At 36.2% G+C, this 26,606-nt stretch overlaps 1 protein-coding gene across 3 annotated transcripts in view; it reads left to right on the plus strand.

Moving 5' to 3' along the window:
- ZFPM2 (zinc finger protein, FOG family member 2) overlaps nucleotides 1-26,606 on the plus strand; it is a 501,208-nt gene that overhangs the window by 246,947 nt on the left and 227,655 nt on the right. For all 3 annotated transcript variants that reach the window (XM_089335577.1, XM_017341487.4, XM_008255815.5), the window contains one exon: nucleotides 1,558-1,676. In XM_089335577.1, coding sequence (XP_089191703.1) covers nucleotides 1,558-1,676 — 119 coding nt within the window. The remainder of the gene's footprint in view (nucleotides 1-1,557; nucleotides 1,677-26,606) is intronic.

Raw genomic sequence — 26,606 nt, forward strand, 5'->3', positions numbered from 1 at the left:
AGTTGATTTTGTTTTTCAGAATAAGTGGTAATAGAAACATGAAAAGGAATGTCTAATATTTTAGCTTTTAAGTGGAGGTGACATAAATGTAGAGAAGTGAAAATAAGAAGATGGAAGATCTCTGTCCCTTTCTCTGTTGCTCTGACTTAAAATTAAAAAATAATTAATAAAAATTTTAGGAAATATAAAAAGATCATGATTGAATCTCCAGATTTAAAGATAGTTATTAACTTAAGAAACTTAGGCCAAATTAAGCAACAGTTTCATAATATGTTGCCTGTCATATACCTTACACATCATTACAAATGTAATTATTCAATAAAGTCTATGTTTTTCTCTCTTTATTTTCATTTTATTGGATAGGTAGAGAGACAGAGACAGAAATCTTCTATCCACTGGTTCACTCCCGAAATGCCTGCAGCTGCCTCAGCTGCAACAGGCCAAAGCCAGGGACCAGGAACTCAATATAGGTATCCCACATGCATGTCAGGGACTCAGTTACTTGGGCTGTCACCTGCTGTCTCCCAAGGTGCTGGCATCAAAAGCGTAGCCAGGACTGTAAACCCAGTCATTCCAATATTGGAAGTGTGTGTCTCAGGTGACATCTTAACCACTACACCAAATGACCACGCCCACTTATTTCTTAAGCAAGGCTTCAATGAATTCCTGCTTTAATGTGTCCATTGTCTTTACTTTCTGTTTCTCTTAAATGACTTAAAATATTACTGTGGAGGAAATGAAGGGAAGAGGATGTGGGGCATTTACCCTATCAGTTAAGATGGCTGCACCCCACGTCAGCTTGCTATCCAACTCAACTCCAAATCCTTGCTAATGCAGACTCAGAAATAGCAGATGATGGCTCAAGTAGTTGGGCTTCTACCACCCACATGTTCCTGGATCCTGTCTTGGTCCTGAACCAGCCATTGTGGGCATCTCCCTTTCTCTGTCTCTCTCTGCCTCTAGAATAAATAAATAATGACTATTTTTCCTTTTTTTTAAAAAAAATGAATAAGACTGTCCTAAGCTATTTCCTCAGTGTTTTTGTCCAAACCATTTTGGAAATGTGGAATCCTATAAAAACAACTAAAAGGAAAAAAAAGTAACAATTTTGTCTAAACATTTTTATTTGGAAAATCTAAAAGTTAAGCATGTAGGTGATTTACACTCTGAAACTAGTAATAATTTCAGAAAATTATCAAAGTACTTTCAAAGATGTTCTAGATATTGTTCTAGTGTCATGAATAAATGTGAGAATTCAACCTTTAATGATTGTTCTAATATGTGTTTTCTATCCATTCTGGCACACAATCAGTGCTTTTTGAGGAAGTGCATCCTTTCTGGTTTTTCAAGATTTACTAAGGAAATTGACTTCCATAGATAATTGTGCGGACACATTTCTATTTTCCTCTCAGGGTAACAAGATCAATTATTTTTCAGACAAGCTAATTAATTCTCTATTAAAGTCCTGAGAAAAGTGTGTGTTTAAAGGAAACACACAACAAGAGGTAGCTATTTATTTGAAAGTATTCTAAGAACTTCTGTTTTCCTTGTTTGCAGGAGAACTGGAAGTGTTTCAGAAAGATGGGGAAAGAAAAATTCAGAGTCGGCAGCAACTTCCAGTGGGGACAACCTGGGGACCATTCGCTGGGAAGATGGACTTGAATAATAATTCATTGGTATGTTCATGGTCTGAGATGGTTGACTCAGTCTTTTGCCATGCTTAGAAATGATCTCTGCTTGCTTCTATTTGAAATCACTAAAATAACAGTTTGTTTTCACTTTTTTATAGAATGCAACACTTGGAAATTTTCCAAGTGTATTGTCTCTGACGGTAATATATGGAGAATTTAGAGGGAAACAGGTTATTCATAGTTAATGGTTGGAAACTAAGGTAATTTATAAGGTTATTGCTTTATCTGCTTAGCCAGACTAACACTGTTCACATTTAATAATATGTACAATTGCCTTTATTTTTAAGGTGACACAAATTAATTGTCATACTTTACAGGTTTACATTAAGAACAAGAAATAAACAACTTAATTATTCCTTGGTAATAATGTTTGTACCTTTAAGAGCAAGGATGAATGATTAGTCTTGTAATTTTTATTGCCAGCTGTTTTGTAAAAGTTCTGAGATCACAAAGTCTATAACTTGGTAAAATCAGGTGGATAAATGTATTAATTAGGTGTTTGAAAAAGTACAGGGGAGATGAGTAGTTTCGAACTTCATTACTTAATTGGGTGTATTAGTTTCCTGTTGCTGCTAAACCCAATCACCACAAGTTTTGTGGCTTTAAACAAGATTTATTATCTTGTAGCGTTGAAGGTTGGAAGTCCAAAATGGGTCTCACTGGGCTAAAATCGAGGTGTCTGCAGGATTGCATTTCTCTTTTGGAGGATCTAGGTGAGAACCTGTTTTCCTCCCTTCTCAGCTACTCAGAGCTGTCCCAGTCCTCGTGGCTCATGGCTCTACCATCTTGAAAGATAGCAGCAGCCTATCTCCCATCCACATTCTAATTCTGACTCTCAGCCTCTTTCTTCTGCATTTAAGATGTTTATGATTACATTGCGTTCACTTGGTAATACAAGCTAGTTTTTCTATTTTAAGTTGAGCTGATAACCACCTGTACTTTTGTTTGCTTATTTAATTTCCATTTGCCACATAATGTAACAACAATAAAGATTCAGAGATTAGAATGGGAATTTTGAGCCGGCGCCGTGGCTCAATAGGCTAATCCTCCACCTTGCGGCGCCGGCACACCGGGTTCTAGTCCCGGTTGGGGCGCCGGATTCTGTCCCGGTTGCCCCTCTTCCAGGCCAGCTCTCTGCTATGGCCAGGGAGTGCAGTGGAGGATGGCCCAGGTGCTTGGGCCCTGCACCCCATGGGAGACCAGGAAAAGCACCTGGATCCTGGCTCCTGCCAGGATCAGCGCGGTGCGCCGGCTGCAGCGGCGGCCATTGGAGGGTGAACCAGCGGCAAAGGAAGACCTTTCTCTCTCTGTCTCTCTCTCTCACTGTCCACTCTGCCTGTCAAAAAAAAAAAAAAAAAAAAAAAAAAAGAATGGGAATTTTTTTGGTGGTACTCTTTTGTCTATTTAAGTCATATTGCTTGAACAAAGTGATAAAATTGGGAAGAAAACTGTTTCATATTCCTTAGGATATCCAGAATTTGTGTGTGTGTGTGTGTGTGTACTTCTTTTTTTCCATCTAGTGAAAATCTTTCTCTCTAAATGTCATTTATATAGGAAGTCTCATAGCTGTTAAATGATTTGATATATGCTGTGGGGACATAGAAGCTACTAGGGGTTTTGACAAATGCACTTGATTCAGCCACATTGCATTCCTTCTTCAGTTTAATATGTGAAAACAATTCCTTCTTTGCTTTATTACACGAGGAAAACTGATATATGCAGATCTCTGTTTATTCAGTGCCATTTAATATCACAGAGTTTATTGGTTCAACTCAAATTAATGATTGGAATACATAGGAAATATTTGTGTCACCAAACTTTTCAACAAAATGTGTGATTCTATGAGTACGTTTCTTACTTCCTAAATCTATGTATGTATCTATAAACAAGTGAGATTGGAGATTGCACATGTATTTAAGGAGCAAACACAAGTGAACTGTATAATCCAGACTAGATATTTCATAATCTGGGAAGTTTATTTTCAGTGGTCCAGTGCAACTGCTTCAAAAAGGGTTTGATATGTGGCCTCAGAAACACTACATGTCTAATCTGATTGCATTGCATTGATGGACTGTTCTGTTGATTCCTTTCAGAGTAAAATATTAATTATACTTATTTCTCAAGTAGATGAGTGGTAACAAACACAAAAGGGAGCCTGTGTAAACATAAGAGGTTAAGTGCCATTTTAAACTCACTTTATCTGGGGTTTTCTATTTGTGCTCTAGTTGTGCTTGAAGAACATTCAGTACAGCAAGATATTTATTTATCACTGTATATCAGATACCAACAAAACTTTAGTAATTTATATTTCCTCCAAGGTGTACTGTCACTGAAGTAGCTATTATAGTTGATCCTAGAGATGATGGACATTTTCCTGTTTGCTATACAAAAAAAATACAGTATTTGATTAACCCATATATCATTATCTGTGTGGATATATAGTAGTCTAATTTTATGACATTCTTACCAGATGCTAAATTGTGATGTATGGGAAATAAGCCTAGTTGTGAAAGTTTAATTTTTCATTGAAGTAATTTCCTAAATGTCACCATTTTTTGTTTTAATACTCATATACCATGTTAAAGTTGTTTATGCTATAGTTAAATACTTTAAAGGAGTCAATTTGTAGATATGAAGTTACCAGAATTTTTGATAATACTTGAAGAGTTTAAAGACTCTTTGAAATATTAAAAATCAGTGGTATTTAATGATTGTGTATAAAAACAATTCTTAATACCTGTTTGTTTCTTTTGTCTTAGGGTTTAAATAATTATTTACTTAAATATACATAATATACATCTTTAGTATAAAACTTAGCTGCTTCACTAAAATATACTTTAAATTTTGTTTTCTTTTTAAAATAACATTCTCTTATAGCATATACTATAATTTCATGCCATTGAAACCTACTAGTATTATTATTGTTACTACTGTCACCACTCTACAACAATTCGCTAATATATGCTGCACCCTTAAGCATTTATAGACACTGTATGGAGAATTGAAATAGATTAGCTCATTTAATCCTCCAAGCAAACCTACAAATTTAGGTCTAATTTAACATATTTTACAGATGATAAAATGAAAGCTCTGACTTTTGATCCAGAATCTACAATTTTAAGAGACTATGCTATACTACCTCCTCACTATAACATCTGCAGCATGATTGGAGAATGATAAAGCTATCAGAGATAGCTTTAGGTGACTTCTAAATTTATCAGAAAAAAATCTAGAGAAAGTATGGAGTCAGAAATTTTTTTTTACTTTGGGGAAGATATTGCTTACAATACTTGGCCTACTTGAGCAATTAACTCAAAGACTTCTACAACTTTATTACTGCTGTAATTGTATCATGAAGATATATTTCATTATAAATACACACACACACACACACACCATAAACCCTTTCTTACTCAACCTTGAATAAAATTTGGATTAGCACACTCTTAAATTGCTTATTCGCCAACCAATGTGATGTTACTCTGCTCAACCTCATGGTGTTGGCTCAGGAGATTCAGCACACTAATTAATCCAACACAGTAATTAATTGAGTCACCATGCCAGATGTCAAATCCTTTTTATATCTTTCAAGTCTCTATCTTGAAGTGTGTTAGCAATATGCCACCTTCTGTAGGAAACCTTTTCAGATCCAGCATTTGGGTGTATATAGAAATTTTTGAGAAATATAAGCTGTCTAGAGACAATAAACAAATGAAGTTGATGAAAGTTATTCTTAGAATCATATATCACACTGAGATTACAAAAAGAATCTTTGCTCTCCAGCTTATTATCTGGGTAGGTACCTAATGTGTCTAATAGTAGTTGCAGCAGCATAGTAAATACTTTAATTGGGCCTGGTATGGGTCAAAATGCTCACATGTTTTGTATCATATTTAATTCTTATAGAAGCATAAAAGAAGAAAGTTATCTTTGTTACAGTGGAGGAAACTTCTGCTTTGAGAAGTTAACTAATTAGCACAAAGTGAACTCTGTCTGATCCCAGAATCCTTGCTGCAATCTTAGAAATACTAATACAGGCGTTATATTACTACATTACTTAGAGGGTTTTATAGTAAGGTTAAATGAGATAGCATAGCTGAGTTTTCAAAAATATTAGTTACTGTTACTAGACAGTCATCTTTAGAAATGTATCTTTGAAATCAATCAAGTTCAGATCTCAGAAGATGCCCCAAATTAAATAAGTTAACACAGTAGGTCTTGGTGTTTGGAGATTTTTCATGCCTAAATGTGGTTATTTGGCAGGGGGTCTGTGTTGGGACTCCCAAAAGAAATAGAACCAATAGAATGTTCATGTGTGTAAAAACAAGTTTTTCAAAAAAATTGTCTTCTGCAAATTAGAGAGGTTGTTGAGTACAAAATCTACCAAAGGGGCTGGCAAGCTCTAGACCCAAGAGAACACTTGGTGCAGATAGTCTGAAGGCAAACTATTGGAGAATTCCCTCCTGTTTGGGGAGGCTAGTCTTTTTGTTTAATTGATTGAATAAGGCCCACCCATATTATGGAGGGCAATTTGCTTTATCCCGTGTTTACTGATTTAGAATGTTGATTTTGTTCCAAACATCCTCTAAGTTGACATATAAAATTAGCCATCACTGGTTACAAAGGTCTGTGACACCTTCTCAGTTTCAGTTTTTGAGGTCCAACTTTACACCCCAATATTATTGTTTGCCAGTGAGTGAGTGTAGACTTCTTTCCAACATCCCACTTCAAGGTTGAGAAATGGCTTAGGTTACAAGCTATCGTGGTGGCAAAGCTTGGTGGTGTTGAGGACCTTGCAATTTTATTCATTGGAAAACCAAAATACTTACAAAGAAAAAATGCTTACAAGTATATTAATGTTCTGCTTAATATCTTGTTTGGAGGTAATTCAAAGTTTCTCTTTATGTTTTGTTCTGTTGCAATTATTCTCATATTTTCTCAAAGATAAAAACCCTTGTAAATCTTATCTACAATAGCACAGTGCTACCTAACACATTTAAAATAATGATGATTATTTGGAAGATGGGGTAACTAGAATTCAAGTAGCATTTGCCCTCTTTGGCTTTTGACTATACCAACTTCCAGTCACTAACTAGAGTGGATTTAGCCAACTGCCAGAATCATGCAATATGCATGCTTAATTGAATATATATAAATAGCAAATTCCAGATTACTTGCTACATAATAGTAATTCATCACTACCTGTTAAATTCCACAAATGGAATTTGATTAAGAAAAATCCCCTTTCATTCTGTTCAATTAGAATAGAACTTTGATTTTTCCCCACAGGCCCTTTGTGACATTAGTTCTACCAAAAGGAAATATACATACAAAGGGCCCTATAGAAATTATATTCATCAAATAATTAAGTCATATATCTATAAAATTGCATCAAAATGGTTTTAGCATAGTAGTCTTCATTAAAATGTGATTGAGGAAAGAATTAGAACATCTTGAACCACATCATTATAATTTAGAATTATTAGATGACTTCATATCTCTACTTTTAGTTCTACCTCTTCAAATATTCATCTTTCATTTCACTCATTATTAAAATTTTCAGGTTCCATTCTGTAACTATCCTGTAGCAAACAAACCCCTACTCATGTGTCTACCACATTTACATCTACATTCAAAGGCTGCTTAGTGGGAACGTCTGTGACTTTTCTACTTGTGATCAGTTTTTCCAGCCTCAAGAGCAAACTAAAAGCAAGCTTGGCAAACTGAAAGTTGCTGGAGAGTTCATGTAACCAGTGTTAGTCCCCAACCAGTGATGGACAACATGCTGATGGATAAGCACCTCTGCTTCCTCAGTTCCAAGCTAAGATCTGAGATATGTCTTGCACCTTACCCTAGAATTTGCCATTAGGATTGAGCTCCGTTTGGCTTAGTAGTGCACTTCCATGGCCCTCTTTTCCTTTTCTGCTCCCTTCCACATCTCCCTGCTGGAGTTTTAGGAAATACTTCCCAGTTAACTACTGATATCTGAATCAGTCACAGGGTAAGCTTCTGGGAAGACCATAAGAAGGCAGATATAATAATTGAATTTGAAAGCAATATCTAAATTATTGTTAAGATTCTAGAAGATGTAGTTGTGTTTGGTCATTTACTACTCAATTTTGGAGCACTACCACTGGCATATACTAGGTACTCAAGAAATGCTACTTGAAATAAAAGTCTAGTCCAGTTGAATTTATTTACCAAGAGCAATCTCACTGACCCTGTTTATATTCTCCCCTCTTTCCCATCTCTGTGGTATAACTTATGTTTTGCTGATGCATGATTTTGCATTGAGTCTTTTAGCATGACTTTCTGTTGGGTCTTACATTTCTTCTCATTGATGTTGACATTGTGAATGATATCTTCCTTCTTAATATTCACTTTAATCTGGGCCCCAGACTACCATACTTTCCTGCTTCTCATATCTTTCTGGGTCTTGGCTCTTTTTAATTTAACTGTGCATGTTTCCCAAACCACTTCTGGCCTTTCTTCTCTTCTCCCTCTGTTCCCAGTGCCTCAGGGAGCTTATCCACTTGCAAAGCTGCAGCTACTAATTTACAAATGACATTTAAATAAAAAAAATCCCTAACCTTGGCTTTTTACCCTTTCTTTAATAGCATATTTCAACTGTTTTGTGAGATTTTCCCGCTTAATTCTTTCAACAAAACAGTCACAAAGAGAGTTTATTATTGTTTCTACAGATGGTCTCTGTTCTTCTCCATCATTTCCAGCTTCAGTCGTCTTTGATCCTAGGGCTCTGTATCTTTCCTTCCTCCGCAGGGAGTTCACTCATTGAGTTATCCCATGTCTTTTCTGCATATCTGCCCCTGGCTCTCTCAATCTGAAATGCTTGTTCACATATAGAGTATCAAATATACACCTCTGTCCTTTTTTGCCTGTAACCATTACCATCTCTTTTTCCTTCTATTTAAACATCTTCCAGGGTTCTCTTTTTACTCCTAGAAAATACTGTTAACTTCTGCTTTCTTAGTTTCTTTCTGTTCTGCTCTCACTGTTTTAGTTGAAACTTCCTACTTTTCTCCCTCGATTATCACTGTATCCTTCTGCACTTTTGACCTTCCTTCTTTTCTGTTTTTTTTTTTTTTTTCACACAGATCATAGTAAGTCCTCAAAACAATATTTGTCACTTGACAGCTATGCTTAAAATCATCCTAAAGGGTATGCGAGAATCCAAAATTACTTGTAACCTAGAAAGGCCTTTCTGATACTCACTTCCTCTGCTCATCCCCTTTTCCACTCTCACTGAAGCTTCAGTCAAGCTGAGCTACCCGCAGTGCTCAGTGGATACTCTTTGAGCATCTCTGCATTTGGCCAGGCAGTTTTATCCTCCTGCAAAGCCCTATGCTTCCCCTGCTGCCCTGCCTCATTATGCTAACTCCAGTTCTTACTTAAAGACTCTGCTTGAGGTCATCTCCAAAGCAGACCTTCACGGAAACCTTGGTCTGAAGTACTTCCCTGATACCATTGGTGTACTTAAATAAGGGCACTGATCACAAAATTGTGAATTCCAGTTCACTTATCTATCTCCCTAGCAGACCATATACTTCTAGTCTTTTATCCTTGTATCCCTCCCACCTTGAACAATGTCCTACTTGTAGTGAGAGCTCAAACAATGACTTCTGAGTAATTGAGCAGCTTACTGATTTCCTTTCACTTTTCTCCAGTATCAAGTAATGGTACACACCTCTCCTTAGGCAAGACCTCTGCATCCTCCCTGAAACTTTATAACTGTTTCTATTTCTTCTGTGGTCTTGCTTCCTCTGCTGCAGTCAGCAATGCAATGGCCACAGTAAAATATATATATTTTGCTTCTTTTATTTATATATATACTTATTTGTTTATTTTATTCTAATGTGAATGGAAGGTTCAATAGGGCAGGGAAACTATGTCTTTTTTCCTCAGTTTTTACCCAGTAAAGAGTTATACCCATGATGATTTCTTGATAAATATTGACTATTTCCTTGTAAGATTTGCAGCCCTTTGAGGCAGTTAGGGAGAATGAGGTGTTGAGCCCGTTGTGGCAATTATGATTTGTTTACAACAGAATCAGTTTTAGATCCCTTGCTATGACATGGGTGAAGGCCAAGAAGGTGTTCTGCTCTACCAAGCTTTCTGTGAAGTCTCATCCAGCATCACACTTTCCAGTGACAAACCATCTGGGAAATTCCATCTGTCTCTGCTTGGAAACTGAGGTGGCAGTCGCCCACTGTGAGCAATTTTCTATTAACTTCTTGGATAAGATCAGTCAGATTTATACGGAATTGATGGGAACCGTAAGAACAGGGTTGTTCCAACGGAAGACAAATGTACTGATTCCTCTAATTGGGCTTAAGCCAGTTTCATTCACAGATGCCCTTAGGTCCTAGTAGTGCAAGGACTTCTAACCTTTTTAATTGTACCCTGTTCCTCTTGGGAAATGTTGGTAAAATTCATTATTGATGGAGGTTGTAGATTTGTCCCTTAGGGAGGACAAGATCCTGGCTTCCCTTATACTCTATCTACTATGTGTAGAATTAATGGAAACTGAGTAGAAAGGGAAGCTGCTCAAAGAAGACATGAAAACAAGACATTTAATGTATCAGAGTCTTGGAAGATGATGAGTTGATCTGACTTTTAGAATTTGTATCTGTATGCATGGGTGTAGGAGAAGTGCTGAGGGAAAGAGAACAGGCTGCTAGGGAGGCTCAAGTCATTAATGACATCCCTTAAAGAATGAATTAGAAAGGAATAAACTAAACACCAAAGAATTACTTCACAATTGCGTTCTCTAGACACAAAATAAGGAGACCAACTGCTTGTTGATATGGAGGGATGGATTGTATGCTAATGCAGGCATAGTAATGAAGTTGGCAGTCAATGGAATAAAATTTTCATATGGGAAAATAATGTTGAAATGAAAACAAACTATGCCTTTTTTGATGATAATCTCTCACCTTCAAAATGCACCTTTCTATGTAGTTTGTCTGCTAACCTCAGTCTCCTTTTGAAATACTTTCTGTCCTGATGGTGAAGTATTTCCAGGTTCTTTACATTTGGGATTTAAAGATAGGAACACAAATTTGCAATAACATACAAAATGTGGACAGTTTTATTTGTGGGCCCAACTTATTCTCTTGTGCCTGAAATTTAAAGGCATTTTGCCTTTGTGTTGACACATTGCTAAACTATTTACCTATACTTAGGCCCAATTTCAATAAATAAGAGGCATCTTTTACTTTGCTTAAAATTATTCATGGCTCCTTTTCTCTAGAAATTCAATAACTTTAATTGAAGATGATTTTTTCATAGCTATTAAAATGATTATTAGTGTTCTGTTGCTAATTTCATTAACATCCAAAAGAAAGAGTTGTTCATCTCATAATGTGATCAAAGATGCTCTACTGAGACTGTGTATGAAGTTAAAGCTAGTGATTAGCACTACCTTTTCCTCAAAAGGACGAAGCTGACTATTGGTGGGAGCTGTCACTTTGCAAGTCTTTTTCTACACATTAGAATCCTTTACAGGAATTTTCTTGATGCAGATTTCACTGCTCCTATAACTGCTGTCTGTTTGCCAGTAGCAGTCATTAGGAAGGCCTGGGAGGGGAGAGAGGGTCAGATTTGTAAAGTCCTTGCAGGGGAGTTCTTCACCATTTTGAGTAGTGAGGAAATGGTTTCCAAAGCATTTGTCTTCATAATGCAAATTTTAGAATATAAACCGCTATTTTTACTGGAGGAGAAGGTAAAAAAGATGAAAAAATACTTTGAGGAGCAGTGGTTTAAAAAGTTGATCAAAATTGTGTTCTGGTATTTGTAGATAATTCTGGCATGGCTGCTAATGTTTACCTATCTGACTTTTTTGAAAAATTGCCATTCAACAGCTATTTTAAAATAGTTTGGCATCGTGCACTTGTTTGTTATCTGCATGATTATGATAAATATCTTTGCTATGTTATGAGAATTTAGCAACAGTCTCAGCTCTGCAATATAGTTAGTACATTCAGTAACTTGGAAACAGTAATGGAGAGAATGGACATGGGTACCGTTTTGTAATCCTTTAGTTTGGTCTTAAAAATCAAAATTATATGAGATTAACTGTTTCTCAAACATTCTTAACATATTGGATTCTGTACATTATGTTCTTATTAATAGGTAATTCTTAGAATCATTATTTAACTTTAGCCCTCAGTATGCATTGACAATGCTTGTTGCCTTGTAAGGTTTGGTATAGACAGGTTTGTGACTTGATTCAAATCATTCCTCTTAAGCTCTGTGTTGACGATGTAAAATAGCATAAAAAGTGCTGTTGTGTATTTGTGAAATTATTTGAGAAATTATCTTTTTTTAAAAGATTTATTTTATTTATTTGACAGAGTTACAGACAGAGGTAGAGACAGAGAGAGAGAGATCTTCCATCTGCTGGTTCACTCCCCAGATGGCCGTAACAGCTGGAGCTGTGCTGATCTGAAGCCAGCACCCAGGAGCTTCTTCTGGGTCTCCCATACTGGTGCAGGGGCCCAAGGATTTGGGCCATCTTCTACTGCTTTCCCAGGCAATAGCAGAGAGCTGGATCAGAAGAAGAGCAGCCAGGACTAGAACCGGCACCCATATGGGATGCGGGCATTTCAGGCCAGGGCGTTAACCCACTGTGCCATAGTGCCAGCCCTGAGAAATTATCTTTTTTTTGGAAACTAACATCCCTTTTACTTGTTAATTTAAATTTAGAATTTAAAATTTTCTTTTTATTAATCATTTACTCTTACATCATCTTTCTCATAAAATCTTTGCCCTAGTTTGACAGAACTGAGCTTTATTCTAATAATTTGTGTATCTTCTATGCTGTTTTATGTTTTATATTACTTTTTATTCATTATTTATTTAATTAAAAGAGACAGACAGAAATAAATGGCCTATTTGTGGCTTCACTCCCCAAATGCCTGCACCAGCCAGGCAGGGTCAGGCTAAGACAGGCCAAAGCCAGGAGCCAGGAACTCAATCTGAATCTCCCACCTCAGTGGCATGCACTCAAGTATTTCAGCCATCATCTCTGGTTCCCATGGTATAAATAAGCAGGAAACTGGATCTGAAGTAGAGCCCGGACCCTCTGATATGAGACACAGGTGCACCAAGTAATGACTTAACTGCTGTGCCAATCACCTACCTCTACTTTATATTTAAAAACTCAAGAAAGCAGTCAAGCATGGGATTATGTATGTGGCGTGCGTTTTTTTCTTATGCTCTTTATTTTCAATTTCTGCAGCTGAGAAATATAAGCACAGCTTATGTAGATGCCTTTGGTATAATGTCCTCACAAAACAGCAGTAAAGACAGAGCCAGTACTGTGGTGCCATCTGAAGGCCCAGCTAGTGGAGGATCTGTTTACAAGTTCACTCAAATGGTTGTTGATTCAATCCTTCGCCTATGGCTATCTCTGGGAGACTGCTAGTTAACATGGGAGCTGGAATCCCTCTGAGCGAGCAAATGAGGCAACAAGAGAAGGAGCCCAAGACCCAAGCCTCAGATATTCTGTAACTTTATTCTGAAAGTGGTGACCATCACTATTGCAGAACTGGAATTCACTGGGTCTAGCCCACATGGAAGTGAAGGGAATTACACATAGTTTAAACCAGAAAGTGCTAGATGACTGGGACACCTCTCAGAGGCTGTTTACCACAAAAGTTAGCTTGCCTAATAGTTATTTGATGCAGAATAGGAAGAACTTTTAAATCAAAAGAACAATGCCAGCGATCACAAAAGAAAATTCAATTAATTTGAATGGGAAAATGAAATCATATACTATAAATGCTCATGACTAAAATCAAAGATTAATTAGGAAGACATTGTTAAAATAAGTTATATTTTCTTATTTTGAAGAAAATTATGGTTTTCCACATAGATGGTGATCAGTAATGTCTTGATTAAATTTATTTAGATGTTAATTTTGCAGCTAGAAAGAGGTGTATTATAATATGAAATATGATTTATATAAAATCTAATGGGGATTGGGAAGCAGAAGCAATTTATTTGCTGAGTGTTTTTTCTCTTTCAGTAATTTTGAGGAACATATACTAACACACTGTAAAGATCAAAAGTGGGAAGGAAAGTATGGGAAAGAGCCCATGATGGGGTCAGAATAGCCTGATTCCAGTCCCGACTGTTATTACCCAAAGTGGATGTGCTATCTTGAGTAATCACACATGCTTCTCAGTTTCCTCATTTATAAAATAGGGTTATTACACCAGCCCTACATCATACAGTTTTTGTAAAATTATATAAAATTATATGCATTTAGTCACTTTGAAAAATATAGGATTGTTATACAAACCTAGATTACTTTGTATTATGCTTGTGAATAGAAGGTAGATTTTTGATTCCTTTAGCTCCTGAAGCAGTACACCCAGCTTCTTTTGTCCTCTCTCAGAGCATAGTTGAAAAGCACTTTGACTGTCATCCTATGAATATATCTTCATACACATGTGCACATGTGTTTTATACACACCTGGACACACATACTTATTGATTAGCTAACATGAGCATTACCAGGACTTGTAGCCTAGGAAAGTGCAAGACATGTACTGACAGCATTTGTCATCTAAGTAGACAATCACCACAGGAATAGAGGAAAAAAATACATGTATTTTTAGGAAGAAAAAGAAAGGTTAAATGGTCAGACTGCTTTTTTGAATTATCTTGGGTTCTTTGTGTTTTCTTTTTTGTAAGGAATTTTTTTTCAGAAAGCATTTCTCAAGTGTGATGGGGGATGTCAGACAATTGGAAAAGTAATTTACTCAGTATGATTCAGTTTTGAGGTAGGTTTATATTTTAAAATATTAACTCAATTATTTCATTATTTGTGGCATTTTTGAGCTCAGTACAGCATGGAGTGAACAGGGTAGTCATGATGCACTGTGAAATGTAAAGACATGACAATAGAGTTCAAAGAGCAAAGGCATCCCACGTGCCTTAATTTTTATCTTTTATTAGGAAGGCAAACAAATAATTTTGCTCCTCATCACCCTGCATGTGGTCAGCATCATCTGAGGAGCAGCAAGTGATCCCTGGGGTTCTGATTCTAATCTCAGATGTGGCGTTAACTTCTCCTCTGAAAGCCAGTGCTGCTCAAGCACACGTAGCATACTCATCCATCTAAGAATACTTGCTTATGTCTGTGTGTGCATCTGAGACAGGCATCACAGCCCAAACACACGTTGCCTTCAGTTTGTAAAGGAAAAAAAAAAGGTAGCCTCTGCCGTCCTTAAAGAAGTTCAGAGGGGATAAAAACAGTTTGTCCTGTATCTGAATGTGTTCACGCAAGGATCCTAGACAGTTTGATTCTTGCTGAATTCCTTCAAAATGTTATGCAAATGACACCTCCTCTAGGGGCACAGACGTGTGCAGAAGTCCTAGCCTCTGCTGAGACTGGAGGAGGAGAAGGGGCGAGGGAGGAAGAGCATGTGATGAAAGTCAAACTGTGGTCCGTTCATTCATCAAGTGGAGGCATTCTGAAAAATGTTTCTCTTTGGTTGCAGCCATCTATTTTTTGGTGTTAATCTCCGCCCTGTGGCAGGGTTTTGCGAAAGGAAACAATGGGCAGTTGTATCACTCCCCCGCTTCCCCCCAATTGTTGTAGCCCCTGTCAGAAGGCTCCAAGGATGATGCAGCTCTGTATCAGCCTGATAAGGGAAAAGAGGATTCAAAATGGCTTTGGAGAGACTCTGTGGGAGTAGAGTGTGCCGTTTTTGGACTAGAGGAGCTATGGAATACAGCAGAGGCCCTTAATGGAATCCTAAGGTTTTGGTGCCAGACCTTCTGCTGCTTCTTGAAGATTTTCTGTGAAATATTTGGATGGTAAAATTCTGTGACTGTCCGAGGCTGAGGTTCAAGATGCTGTTTTAAGTCTAAATTGGCTGCATATTCTGTGATTAGTCAATCCAGGTCAGAAAGACCAAAAAAGGTGAAAAAAAGAGAAAACTTAAGAAACATCCTAGAGTATAGATAAGTTCACATATTATCTGCCAATAATGAGTTTTCAAGTCATTGTCATCATGAGCTGTACACAAACAAAAAGTACATTTTACATACTGTAGGTTTCTATTTTATGGCTAGATGAAATATGAAACTATCGTTTATAAAACTGATGACGTTTTGACAGGCTCTTGGTTCAGTTATGCTGTTTTTGAGCCTAAAGTACCTTTGTTATTTATTGGGACTTTTGTAAGGGGATAACTACTATTTTTGCTCCTATTTAAAAGAATACACAATAAGGGGCTGGTGATGTGATGCAGTAGATTAATCCTCTGCCTGTAGGGCCAGCATCCAATATGGGTGCTGGTTCTAGCCCTGGCTGCTTCTCTTCTGATCCAGCTCTCTACTATGGCATGGGAAAGCAGGATAGGATGGCCCAAGCATTTGCACCCTTGTACCTACTTGGAAGACCCGGAAGAAGCTCCAGGCTCCTGGCTTCGGATCAACCAGCTCTGACCATTGCAGCTATTTTGGGAGTGAACCAGTGGATAGAAGACCTTTCTCTCTATATCTCTCTATCTCTCCCTTTCACTGTCTGTAACTCTACCTCTCAAATAAATAAATAAACTCTTAAAATACACATTAAATGCTTCAAAAATAATTCATACAGTTCAGAAAATTCTAAGTGAGATCTAAAAACTGACATCTAAAATAAAATCATTCTTGTCCCCGAAGTTAAATTAATTAAATAAATAAATAACAACAAAGACAGCTAAAGCTCCAGCAAAATAGAACCAATATTTTACAGCACACCATGATAATATATACGGACAACAGTTAGTGAAGGAGGCCAAAAAAGTTGACATCAAGTAAATATACTCTTAACTCCTAACTCTCTTTAGGTTTATAGATACATCTGTAGTTTTGTTTCTGTTTTCATTCATTCAACTATTGGCCTGATATTTTATGAATTAACATATGGGCAAAAAGAATTTAAAACAAAGTAGTTGTCAGGTGGAAGAATGATAGGCAATGGCCTTGCATTCCATGAGTAGCACAACACTTAACACTTAGCTAGGAATCTTAGCCACCTGCAGGTGAGGGATCTCAACTCTGCCCAGGCCAGACTGGTACAAAGAAACTCCCTCTTCAACTATGTTTTTATTCTGGTGAGTTTAACTCAGACTCTGAACTTTTGGTTAAAATAACATCCATGTGAAAATATGAAGAAAGATAGAAAGTGACATATCTTTTAATGTCATTTCAAAACACAAACCCTTCCTCAAGAAGCTCCACAGGTCCAGGTCTGTTTGGATTATGATATTCATACTTTGCATTTATAAAGCACCTTCAGCTTTTTGTAAAATGGCTATATGCTTTTACTTGAAGTTAATGAAGTTAATTGTTAAGTAACCTTGTTAGAATGGCCGCAGTCTAAACTGTTGAACATTGGTGGCCTAAGAGTCTAAATTGCCTAAGACCCATTTGGACTTGTCTCCATACCAAATTTCCTCATCACATGGTGTGTCTTCCTGGTGGTGTATTTTTTTTTTTATTTTTATTATGATCAAATCAAAGTAATGGAATAATCATTTGTATGATTTCAGCTTTTCCCTTATATCTACTAGTAGTTAAATGACTAAAATCTGTTCCTGTCTTTAATGATAATTATATTATAATAGAAGTCTTAAAGGAAAACTTGACTTATATTTATTAAGCATGTGCTGTATCATGTCAACAACTCTATTAAGAGTTGTTTCATTTATGCTGTTAGTCCTTCTAAGTAAAACAATCTAATGAAGTACAGTGCCCTTCTCTTAATGAAAGGACACAAGCTTAACAAATATTTTCCTGTCATAAATTTATTATTTTTGATGATTTCTTTATTTTAGCTCATGAAAATATTAAAAATTTCCAGATTATCATACACATACTTTAAGTACTCTACTATGTATCTTAGAACAAGTATAGTGCATTTGAGCATGTAAATCTTAGGATAAAACAATGATGTTTTCTAATTCTTGATCACCTGCATTGCTATAGGAATACTCAATTTAGTTAAAGTGGTGCAGATCTTGTATACCTCTCAAGTTGTAGGGGACAGATGAGTACTCAGTCTTTTCAGTGTTATTTTTGTATCTCCTTAGCTTCTGAGTGCTTTGACAAAAGAAACATGCCATCTTGTTCCAGCTGCTCAGACAGTATCTATCCAAAGAAATGGGTAGTATTCTATTTTAGGTGCATTTTCTTGATAGTTTTCCAGATATCTTTTACTAACTCATGTGCAGTTTCTTAAAGTTGAAAGGAAAGATGTGAGTAGAAAGAATAAAAATAAAGTCCATTTTATCCAATTAATTACTATCTACTCGTTTTGTTTTATTGTATCCTAGTTTCTCCTGAAATGCCTTGTAACGTGAGCTGAACGCATTTTACATCAAGCAGTTCAAAGGTTTCATAATGTATGAGCACACTACAAAATATTCATGAAAAGATGGAATTAACAGATGTTCATTTTGGTATGTGTAAAAAATTTTCTGGCTAGCACTGAGGCATATTGGAAAAAAGCCGCGTGCAGCACTGGCATCCCTCATGGGTGCTAGTTCAAGTCCCGACTGCACCACTTCCAATCCAGCTCCCTGCTAATGCTCCTGGTAAAGCAACGGAAGGTGGCCCAAGTACTTGAGCCTCTTCATCAACATGGGAGATTCAGAATAAACTTCTGGCTCCTGGCTTCGGTCATTGTGGCCATTTGGAGAGTGAACCAGTGGATGGAAGATCTGTCTCTGACCCCTCCACCTCTCTCTCTAACTCTGCCTTTCAGATAAATAAATAAATATTCAAAAAAACCAAAAAGACCCAATGATATGGTAGTATAGAGATTAAAGTTTTCAAAAAAGTTTCAAAATAAAGCATATAATTTCATCAAAATATATATTATGAAAAAAACTATGCATGGATTTCAAAATACTTTGCACCAAAATAATCTTATCATTTAATTCCATCTTTTAATGAGCATTTTGAAGTAGCCTAATACATACTTCTTAGAAAATCCTCAGTAATTTCCTACCATATTGCCAGTGTGAGTCATTTTAAAATCTGTATTGATAAATTGTACAGTGATAGTATTTAAAAAATTTTTTTAAGTAGTGAATCTCTCAAGAAATAACTATTAGATCTCTTGGCCATATCACCAGAATGTTAATATTAATACCATGTTGGTAACAAAGCAGTGTTTTCATTACTGGGTTGTATGGGGATAGTGCAAATTCCTCTGCAAAGTGACTGCTCCTAGAGGCTGCTTAAGTTGGAGTTGGGTTTCATAATAAAGTTTTAAAAAGAATAGCGTATAAGGAATGCAGTTGAATATATGGTCAAACTGATAAAAGTGAAGTACCTTCATAACTCCACCAGCATTAATTACATTTTTATAGTTTCCATTGATATTTATAATACTTATTATGCCAATAACAATCTGGTCCTAAATCACTATGAAGTTTGTTATTATTCTGTGTTCTCTTGTTTATGAAATGGTAGGTAAACCTTCTTTGAATATTTTCTATTAGCCATGTGTTATAGGAGATATAATGACATCTGAAATAGCTAAAGAAAAATTGTGTTTTTAAATAAATATTCTGCTTTTTTAAAAATTTAATATCTGTATTTCTATTTAATTCTAGGAAAAACTGTATTTCATTTATGACAACGGAAATTTCCAAATGGGATTCCATACATTCTTCTAAAAAGAGGTCATCTTGGTTTTAAGCATTTAGCATCCAGTATGGCTCTTCTTTATTTTTCGTTGAGATTAGAATATAGAAAATCAGGTTTTTAAGCTTTTTAAAAAGAATTTATTTAATGGAGTCAGTTCAGAACTGTAAATTTCTCACCTTCTTTTGAGACTGTATCACTGGTTTTAAGGATTATTGTCTTTGGTTCTTGTGTCAGGGAGTTGAGAGGTGAAAGCAGTGGGATTGCATTTTCAGGATGCCACATGTGTGCTCTTTGATCTGAGGCGCAGTATGCCTTGGGGAGTAAGTTCAATCTTGATTTCTTTAGTCAGTCATCCACTATCAGGTACCACTGCTCTGATTAGCACGCTGAAGAGAAAGAGAATATCATGGGTGTGTGTTACAAAGATGAAAAATAGTGATGAGCCTGTTGGCATCAGAGTTAGTCACAGGTTTCACTATGTGGCATTTGCTTTTCTTTGCATAAATCCCTTTAGTGTGTTAAAGAACAAAAATCAGTATTTCTATATGAAAATTGATGATTGTTTTTCAGATATTAGTTTCATGTAATCCATTGTTGCAAATGCAAACTGGGAAGAGGATGAGCAGGATGCATTGTGATGCTTGCTAAGAGATTAAAACGTACCTGCACTGGCTTAACCTTCTTTCCATTCTGTGAACCAAGCCAGTGGCTGACCCTTGTTAAATGTTCAGCACCATACTTGTGCTCTTAGTACTTCTTTATTTGGCATTACATGGATGTAAAAATCTATGAGTTCTCTAGATTCACAATGGCCTCAATAGCCAACAATTACCCTTCACAGATACTGCTTTTGAAAGATTAGAGTCCACAGGTATTCTGAATTGCTTCCAGTAGATTCTCTGTTTGGTCAAAGTAAAAGTGAGAGTGTCTGCAAACATATGAGGATAAATTCTACTATAATTTTATTTAAGTACATATTTAGAGTTTGGCCATATGTATTTTATATTATGGTGTTAAGACAGAATGGAAGCTCTGAAGGGAAGACTCAAATATTAATAGATAAATAAATTTTGGGTCTCAAGTCATTATAAAATTTCACTAATATATTTTAAAATTAGGTTAATTATTCAAAATACTAATTTTTACTTGTAACTATGTACTCTTCAAAGAAAAGTGCAAGATGCAGTTGCAGTTATATCATAAATACTTATGGTATGCTCAGGCCATACTGAATTTATTTACTATTTTATTTGACCTTGGTGCTGGAAACAGTTTGTGATAAGATTAAGGTCAATGAGTGTATTATTTTTAGACAAGGTACAAAGTTAACAATTAGTGGTGGTTAGGGTTCTCTCTCTACTAATGATCGCAATGATGCACTCATCCTTAACGATTATCCAAAAGATTTCTGCACCAATAATTACTTATTTGAGAAAGAAAACACAAACTTTTTTCTCCCTAGAAAAATCTAGACCAAGTGTGAGTAAGAATAATAGTAATGCTAGTAATAATCATGACAGTGTATATAAATCTCCTATGTGGATTGCTGAAACATCCTATTTGATCTTATCTGCTAATTAATCCCCTTATATCATCATTTGCTAAATTTCAATTTTGTCATAGTGCTAAGAAAAGTACATGATTTTTTGTTTTTTTTTTTTTTATATAAAAGTAATGACCGACTAAGAGTTAAACAGTACATTTCTGGCAAAAGCACGTGTGTTTCATTAATTATTAACAAATTAAAATACCCGTAGTGAGCCGGTGCCGTGGCTCAATAGGCTAATCCTCCACCTTGCGGCGCCGGCACACCGGGTTCTAGTCCCGGTCAGGGCACCGGATTCTGTCCTGGTTGCCCCTCTTCCAGGCCAGCTCTCTGCTATGGCCAGGGAGTGCAGTGGAGGATGGCCCAGGTGCTTGGGCCCTGCACTCCATGGGAGACCAGGAAAAGCACCTGGATCCTGGCTCCTGCCATCGGATCAGCGCGGTGCGCCGGCTGCAGCGGCGGCCATTGGAGGGTGAACCAACGGCAAAGGAAGACCTTTCTCTCTCTGTCTCTCTCTCTCACTGTCCACTCTGCCTGTCAAAAAAAAAAAAAAAATACCAGTAGTATCTTCTATCAGGCAAATATTTATTTTATCTCTGTAATAACCATGAAAGTCTCAGTGAGCAGCAGTAGATTTGCACCATAGACCTTTCAGAAAATGAAATCTACCAGTATATCTATTGTCATTCATGAGTTAAAAAAGACATCCTTACCTTTTTTGTAGATTACCTGATTTCGTTTTTACTATATCAATAAGTAAACAATGAAGTGACCATGGTACAACTTTTGTACCAGGATATAGGAGCCAAAAATTAATGAAGTGTTGCAAGACATGCATTTTAAGTTGAAAAGTTGAAGAACATTTTGCATTAAATGCCTTAGCTACCATGGTGAATATATACTAAAGCTTGGATAAAGACCTAAAGATTATTATCAAACCTTTTCTATTTCTGACGATAGAGATTAATTTATCAGATCAATGCCTGGTAGACTGCAAATAGGAAATGCATTTAACTTCTCTCACTAGCTAGAACTAACCTGTTTATAAATGCTCTAATTAGATTGATGTACAGAAATAACTAGAGTGGGTAAAATAGATAAAAAAAATTTAAATGCACCTGTATCACTAATAAAAGAGCATGTTCCCTTTCCGTGTTCAATGTACTATAATCATTCTATGTTACCCTATTCATTTTAAATCTAGTATTTAAAACTTTGAAAAATGCTTCAGAAATACCTTGCACCGTAAAGTATAATTCTCATCAACCTTGTTTTATCTCACTCAAATGTGTTTAGACCCCCAGTAGGCATGCTCTTTCCTGTGCCAGGATCTATTAATGATAATTACTTAGAATACTATCCCCATTCTGTGATACCATCACATCATTGTGAGGAAGATTGTGATCTTATCCCAGCCTATTCTGTTTAACTCTGACACTCCTTCTATTATAGTGTGGCTTTGATAAGATCATGCCTGTTAGGATCAGACATTAGTTGGAATCAATATTTGAAAATGTGCCTGTTTTTGCTTAATAGTAAAGTTAGTGTGAGGATTGAAGTGAGATCATTTGTTGGATGAGATTATACAACTTCATCATGTCAAGGATTCTTTCAAATACTTTATGTTCTAAAGCAGAAAATGAGTTCTTGAGTTAACCATGTTTTCACCAACTATCCATCCATCTGGATGTTTGAGTCTAAGCTTTTAGGTAGATAGATACCCTAAGCTGATGAAAACAAAACAATATTTTTAAAACTGGTTAGTTCAGCAAAATAAGTTTGTAAGAATAAAAAATTATATTCATGACTCTCCATTAATGAAATTGAATTAATTCAGTGGTTCTCAACCAGGGATACTTTTGTCCCCGAGGGACACGTGGCAGTGCTTAAAGATACATAGTTTGATTGTCAAAACCTGATGGAGGAGAGGCAGGAAAAGGTTCGCAGTGCTACTGCCTACTAGTTAGAAGCAAGAGTTGATGATGCACATCCTGTAATGCACAGGACAGTTTTCTACCACAAAATAGTCTGGCCCCAAAGTCAGTAGTGCCAAGGCTGTGAAACTCTGATCGAATATGTACCATGGATGTGCCAAAAAGTATGGGTGTTTGGCAACAGCAAATTTCACTTTTTAATTTGCCCAGGAAAGGCAAGGACTGCAGCCAGCCATCTGGGCTGCTGCTTTTCCTGGTGAGCATCATGTGACACCTTTGTAACTAAATAATTCCTTTAGGCATACACATCAGAAATCTGGATAGCTGTCTCCCAAGTTATGCTGAATTGAGCTTTAGTTAGGTAGAAAAAATAAAATTAGAATCATCTATGTAATGTATTTGGTGTTAACAAAGCAAAAGTTTTTTGTTGAATAATATAATCCAGATTTACAACTTATTATTTTTTGAAATTAGTGAAATATAGAATGGAATATTCATATTAGTCACTCTCAATCTTTTCCAATTTTATTGAATTTGATTTCTATCTGATTACATATTTTGCTATATCTAGTATTTGATTATATACTAGTTATATATTATTTGATTACATAATCATGTATGAAGAAGCAGCATTGTGTATTATGTTTTCTTGTAATATCTGGGCAATTCTTTTTAACCAAAAGATGTTTAAAGGAGGAAATAACAAGTTCCATTTTTTTTAATCTTTCTGATATTTACAGAAAATAATAGGCAACAAACCCACAATATGTTTCTGAAAAATAAAGTAGGGGATGTCTTTCTTTGGTTAATAGATCTTGTAAAACTGGGTTTTGGGCTCTTTCATCTGCCAGGATAGTAAAAAGTAAGATTTCCTTCTTGTATTATTTAGAGTTCTAACAGCTTTTTTCCAGAGTACTCAGATGGGAGCAGCAGAAACAGGGTAAAGGTGCCAATGGTGGCAAAACCGTGCAAGATGAGCATGCTTCTTTTGATGAATGGTGGCTTCCCAGAGGAGCAGAGAATAAACAGATGGGTGGGAGTTCTCATTTGGAAGAAATGTCCCCAAGTAAGTGGGAGGAGGACTCCACCGGGGTCAGGTTGAGGACTTCCTCCAAACTCGCGTAACCTATAAATTCATAGCTCACTTTCCACCCTTTTTAATAGACATTATGGAATAACATCCTGGCAGACCGCTGGGTTCATAAACCCTGAAAGAAAAATTATTTGCAATGCTTAGAATGTTTATGAGAAGGTGGCAGGTGCAACAAATTTGTTCTGCTTTATTTTTAAACTTCCTTGTTAAATAGGTTATCATATTTCTCTCTTTTTTTGTTTAGTGTTACATTTTTTAATGGACCTGGGTTGTATTTCTGCATTTTTAGCAGCTAAGTACCTATACAAATGTAAATATATTATATATTAAGTATTGAGAAATTCTTAATTATAATATTGTGTGAAGTATACTGTGAACCAGTGTAGCATAATTGTCAGATTAAATGTTTTTATAGTTAACTTTGGAAATACAATATTAATTCTCTTCTTAAACCTTTAATTTTCTTCTGATGTTTCTTAAACTATGCTTTTATATCCCTAACAGGGCATATCTGAGCATATATATTCTAAGAACAAGAAAAAACACATAAAAATATAGTGCTTCCTCCTAATAATTCTGGATTGAATGTGCCAAGGAAAAAAGCTAAAATGTATTTATTTGCTTTGATAGTTATGAGGCAGAGTGAGGCAGAGCAAGGGAGAGGGAGAGTTACCATCCACTGTTTCATTCCCTCAAGTGTCTACAGTGTTTGGTGTCAGGCTGCAGCTGAGGCCAGAAGGCTAGAGCCCCATTTTGGTCTCACATACGGATGACAGAAGCCCAGTTAGTAGAGCCTTCCATGCTGCCTCCCAGCATTTCCAATACCAGTAAGCTGGATGCAGGTTTGAATTCAGACACCCTGATGCGAGACACAGGCATCTTAGCTGTCATCTTAACCACTAGGCTAAACAGCCACTCTACAAGCAGAGAATTCAGTCCCTTGCATAGGTTTCTTTTACTCTTGGTATTAAAGCACACACACACACACACACACAAAATAGCCTGGATTTGACAGAGTTAAGTAAACTAAAAAAAAAAAAAAAAAAAAAAAAAACTCCTCATCATTCCCAACCCTCTATTTCCCAGTACTTCCCAGTCCAGCAAGTTATTTCTTCTTATAAAACAAGATAAGTCCTCTTGTGTTTGTGTTTGATGGATTAACAACAGAAAATTAAAGAATTTTACAAAAATTCCAACTTGGCAAATAGTAGCAACCCTTATCATGCAGAGACCTGATAAAACTCTCTGATAAAGCAGCCGGGAACCTAGTCTGGACAATGTCTTGGAAAATACGAGGTTTCTGACAGTGGTCTGTATCTCAGTGCTTGAGTCCGGATGATCAGTTAAATGCAAACATCACTTTAGATAATAGAACTGTTATTTGTAACTCTGTGTTTCTGTCTTAAAGGTAAGACATTGGTTATGATAAGGTACGTATGTTTGTAAAAACCATGTAATGGGGCCATGCTCTTTATCCTTCTTATCACTTTCAAAAGCAAATGACCCTTTTTGGGAAGGAAAAATATGATGGAATAAATAATACTGGTCATAATTTAGGACAGGGAAGCATTGGGACCTCATCCAGGCCTGGCGGTGCTTCACACTGTAATCCTCATAAATTATCAACTATTTAATATTTTAAACCACATGATCTGACCTATATAGAGATTTATTATTTTTGTTTTGGACTTCCACATTAGGCATGAATGGTTCCTTAAAGAAAGAAACACAGAATAGTTGTGGTGAATAATACTACCTAAACCTTAACTCAGTGGTTTCATTGTTTTTACTTTGTTTTTCAATTCCCCCATTGGCACTAGCAGCCAGCACTTTCTACTTTCCTCTTTAAAGGTCTAGAATCTCTAAGTCCTGTCAATCTTTTTGCATACATATCTGGTGAAATTGTGTGTGTGCTCTGAATGTGTGTGGGTTGGTAGAAAATAGCTATGTATTTTATTTTATTCATCTATTCATTCACTTGGGAAATATTTATTGTTATCTAAAGATGTGCAAGATATGGTAGTAGGCATTGAAGATTTTCAGTGTACTTGAAATATATGTTGAAATGGTTATCCTGGAAATTATATTGTCTTGGGAGATACAGACAAATAAATGGGCAATTACTACACAGTAGGCCATTAACAATAGGGAGTGCTAACTAGAGAAAATATAGGAGGCCACAAGAGTACTTAATATGGGTTTAAGAACAGAAAACAATAGAAGTGATATCTAAGGAAAGGCCTGAAGAGTGACTAGGGATAAATTAGCATATGAGTATTTCTGTGAATTGGAAGTTGTCACAGCTTTGGAGGCAACATGTAGGTGTTCTTGTGTTTGTTTATCTGTTGGGGGTTGGGGAGAAGCAGAATGAGGGTGTGGTATTAGGGATGGCATTAAACAGAGAACATAATTAATGTGCAAGGGCCTGCTGGGCTAAAGGGAAGAATAAACTTCAAGAGCAGTTGAACTGCCCAGTAAGGATGAAATAACTGCTTAGCCTGACTTAAAATATTTCAGTGAGGTAGTTAATCATCAGCCTTGTTCACTTCAAACTTGGTGCAGATTATTTCCATGCAGTGTTTTGTTTTGTTTTGATTCACCAGTGGTATACTTCTTCTCAATGTTGTCAAAAGAGATTAGCCTTGGAAATAAACAATCCTCTCCCA

This window comes from Oryctolagus cuniculus, chromosome 6, assembly GCF_051225735.1.
Source record: "Oryctolagus cuniculus isolate XC-2025 breed Fujian yellow rabbit chromosome 6, ASM5122573v1, whole genome shotgun sequence".
Taxonomy (NCBI): Eukaryota; Metazoa; Chordata; class Mammalia; order Lagomorpha; family Leporidae; genus Oryctolagus; species Oryctolagus cuniculus.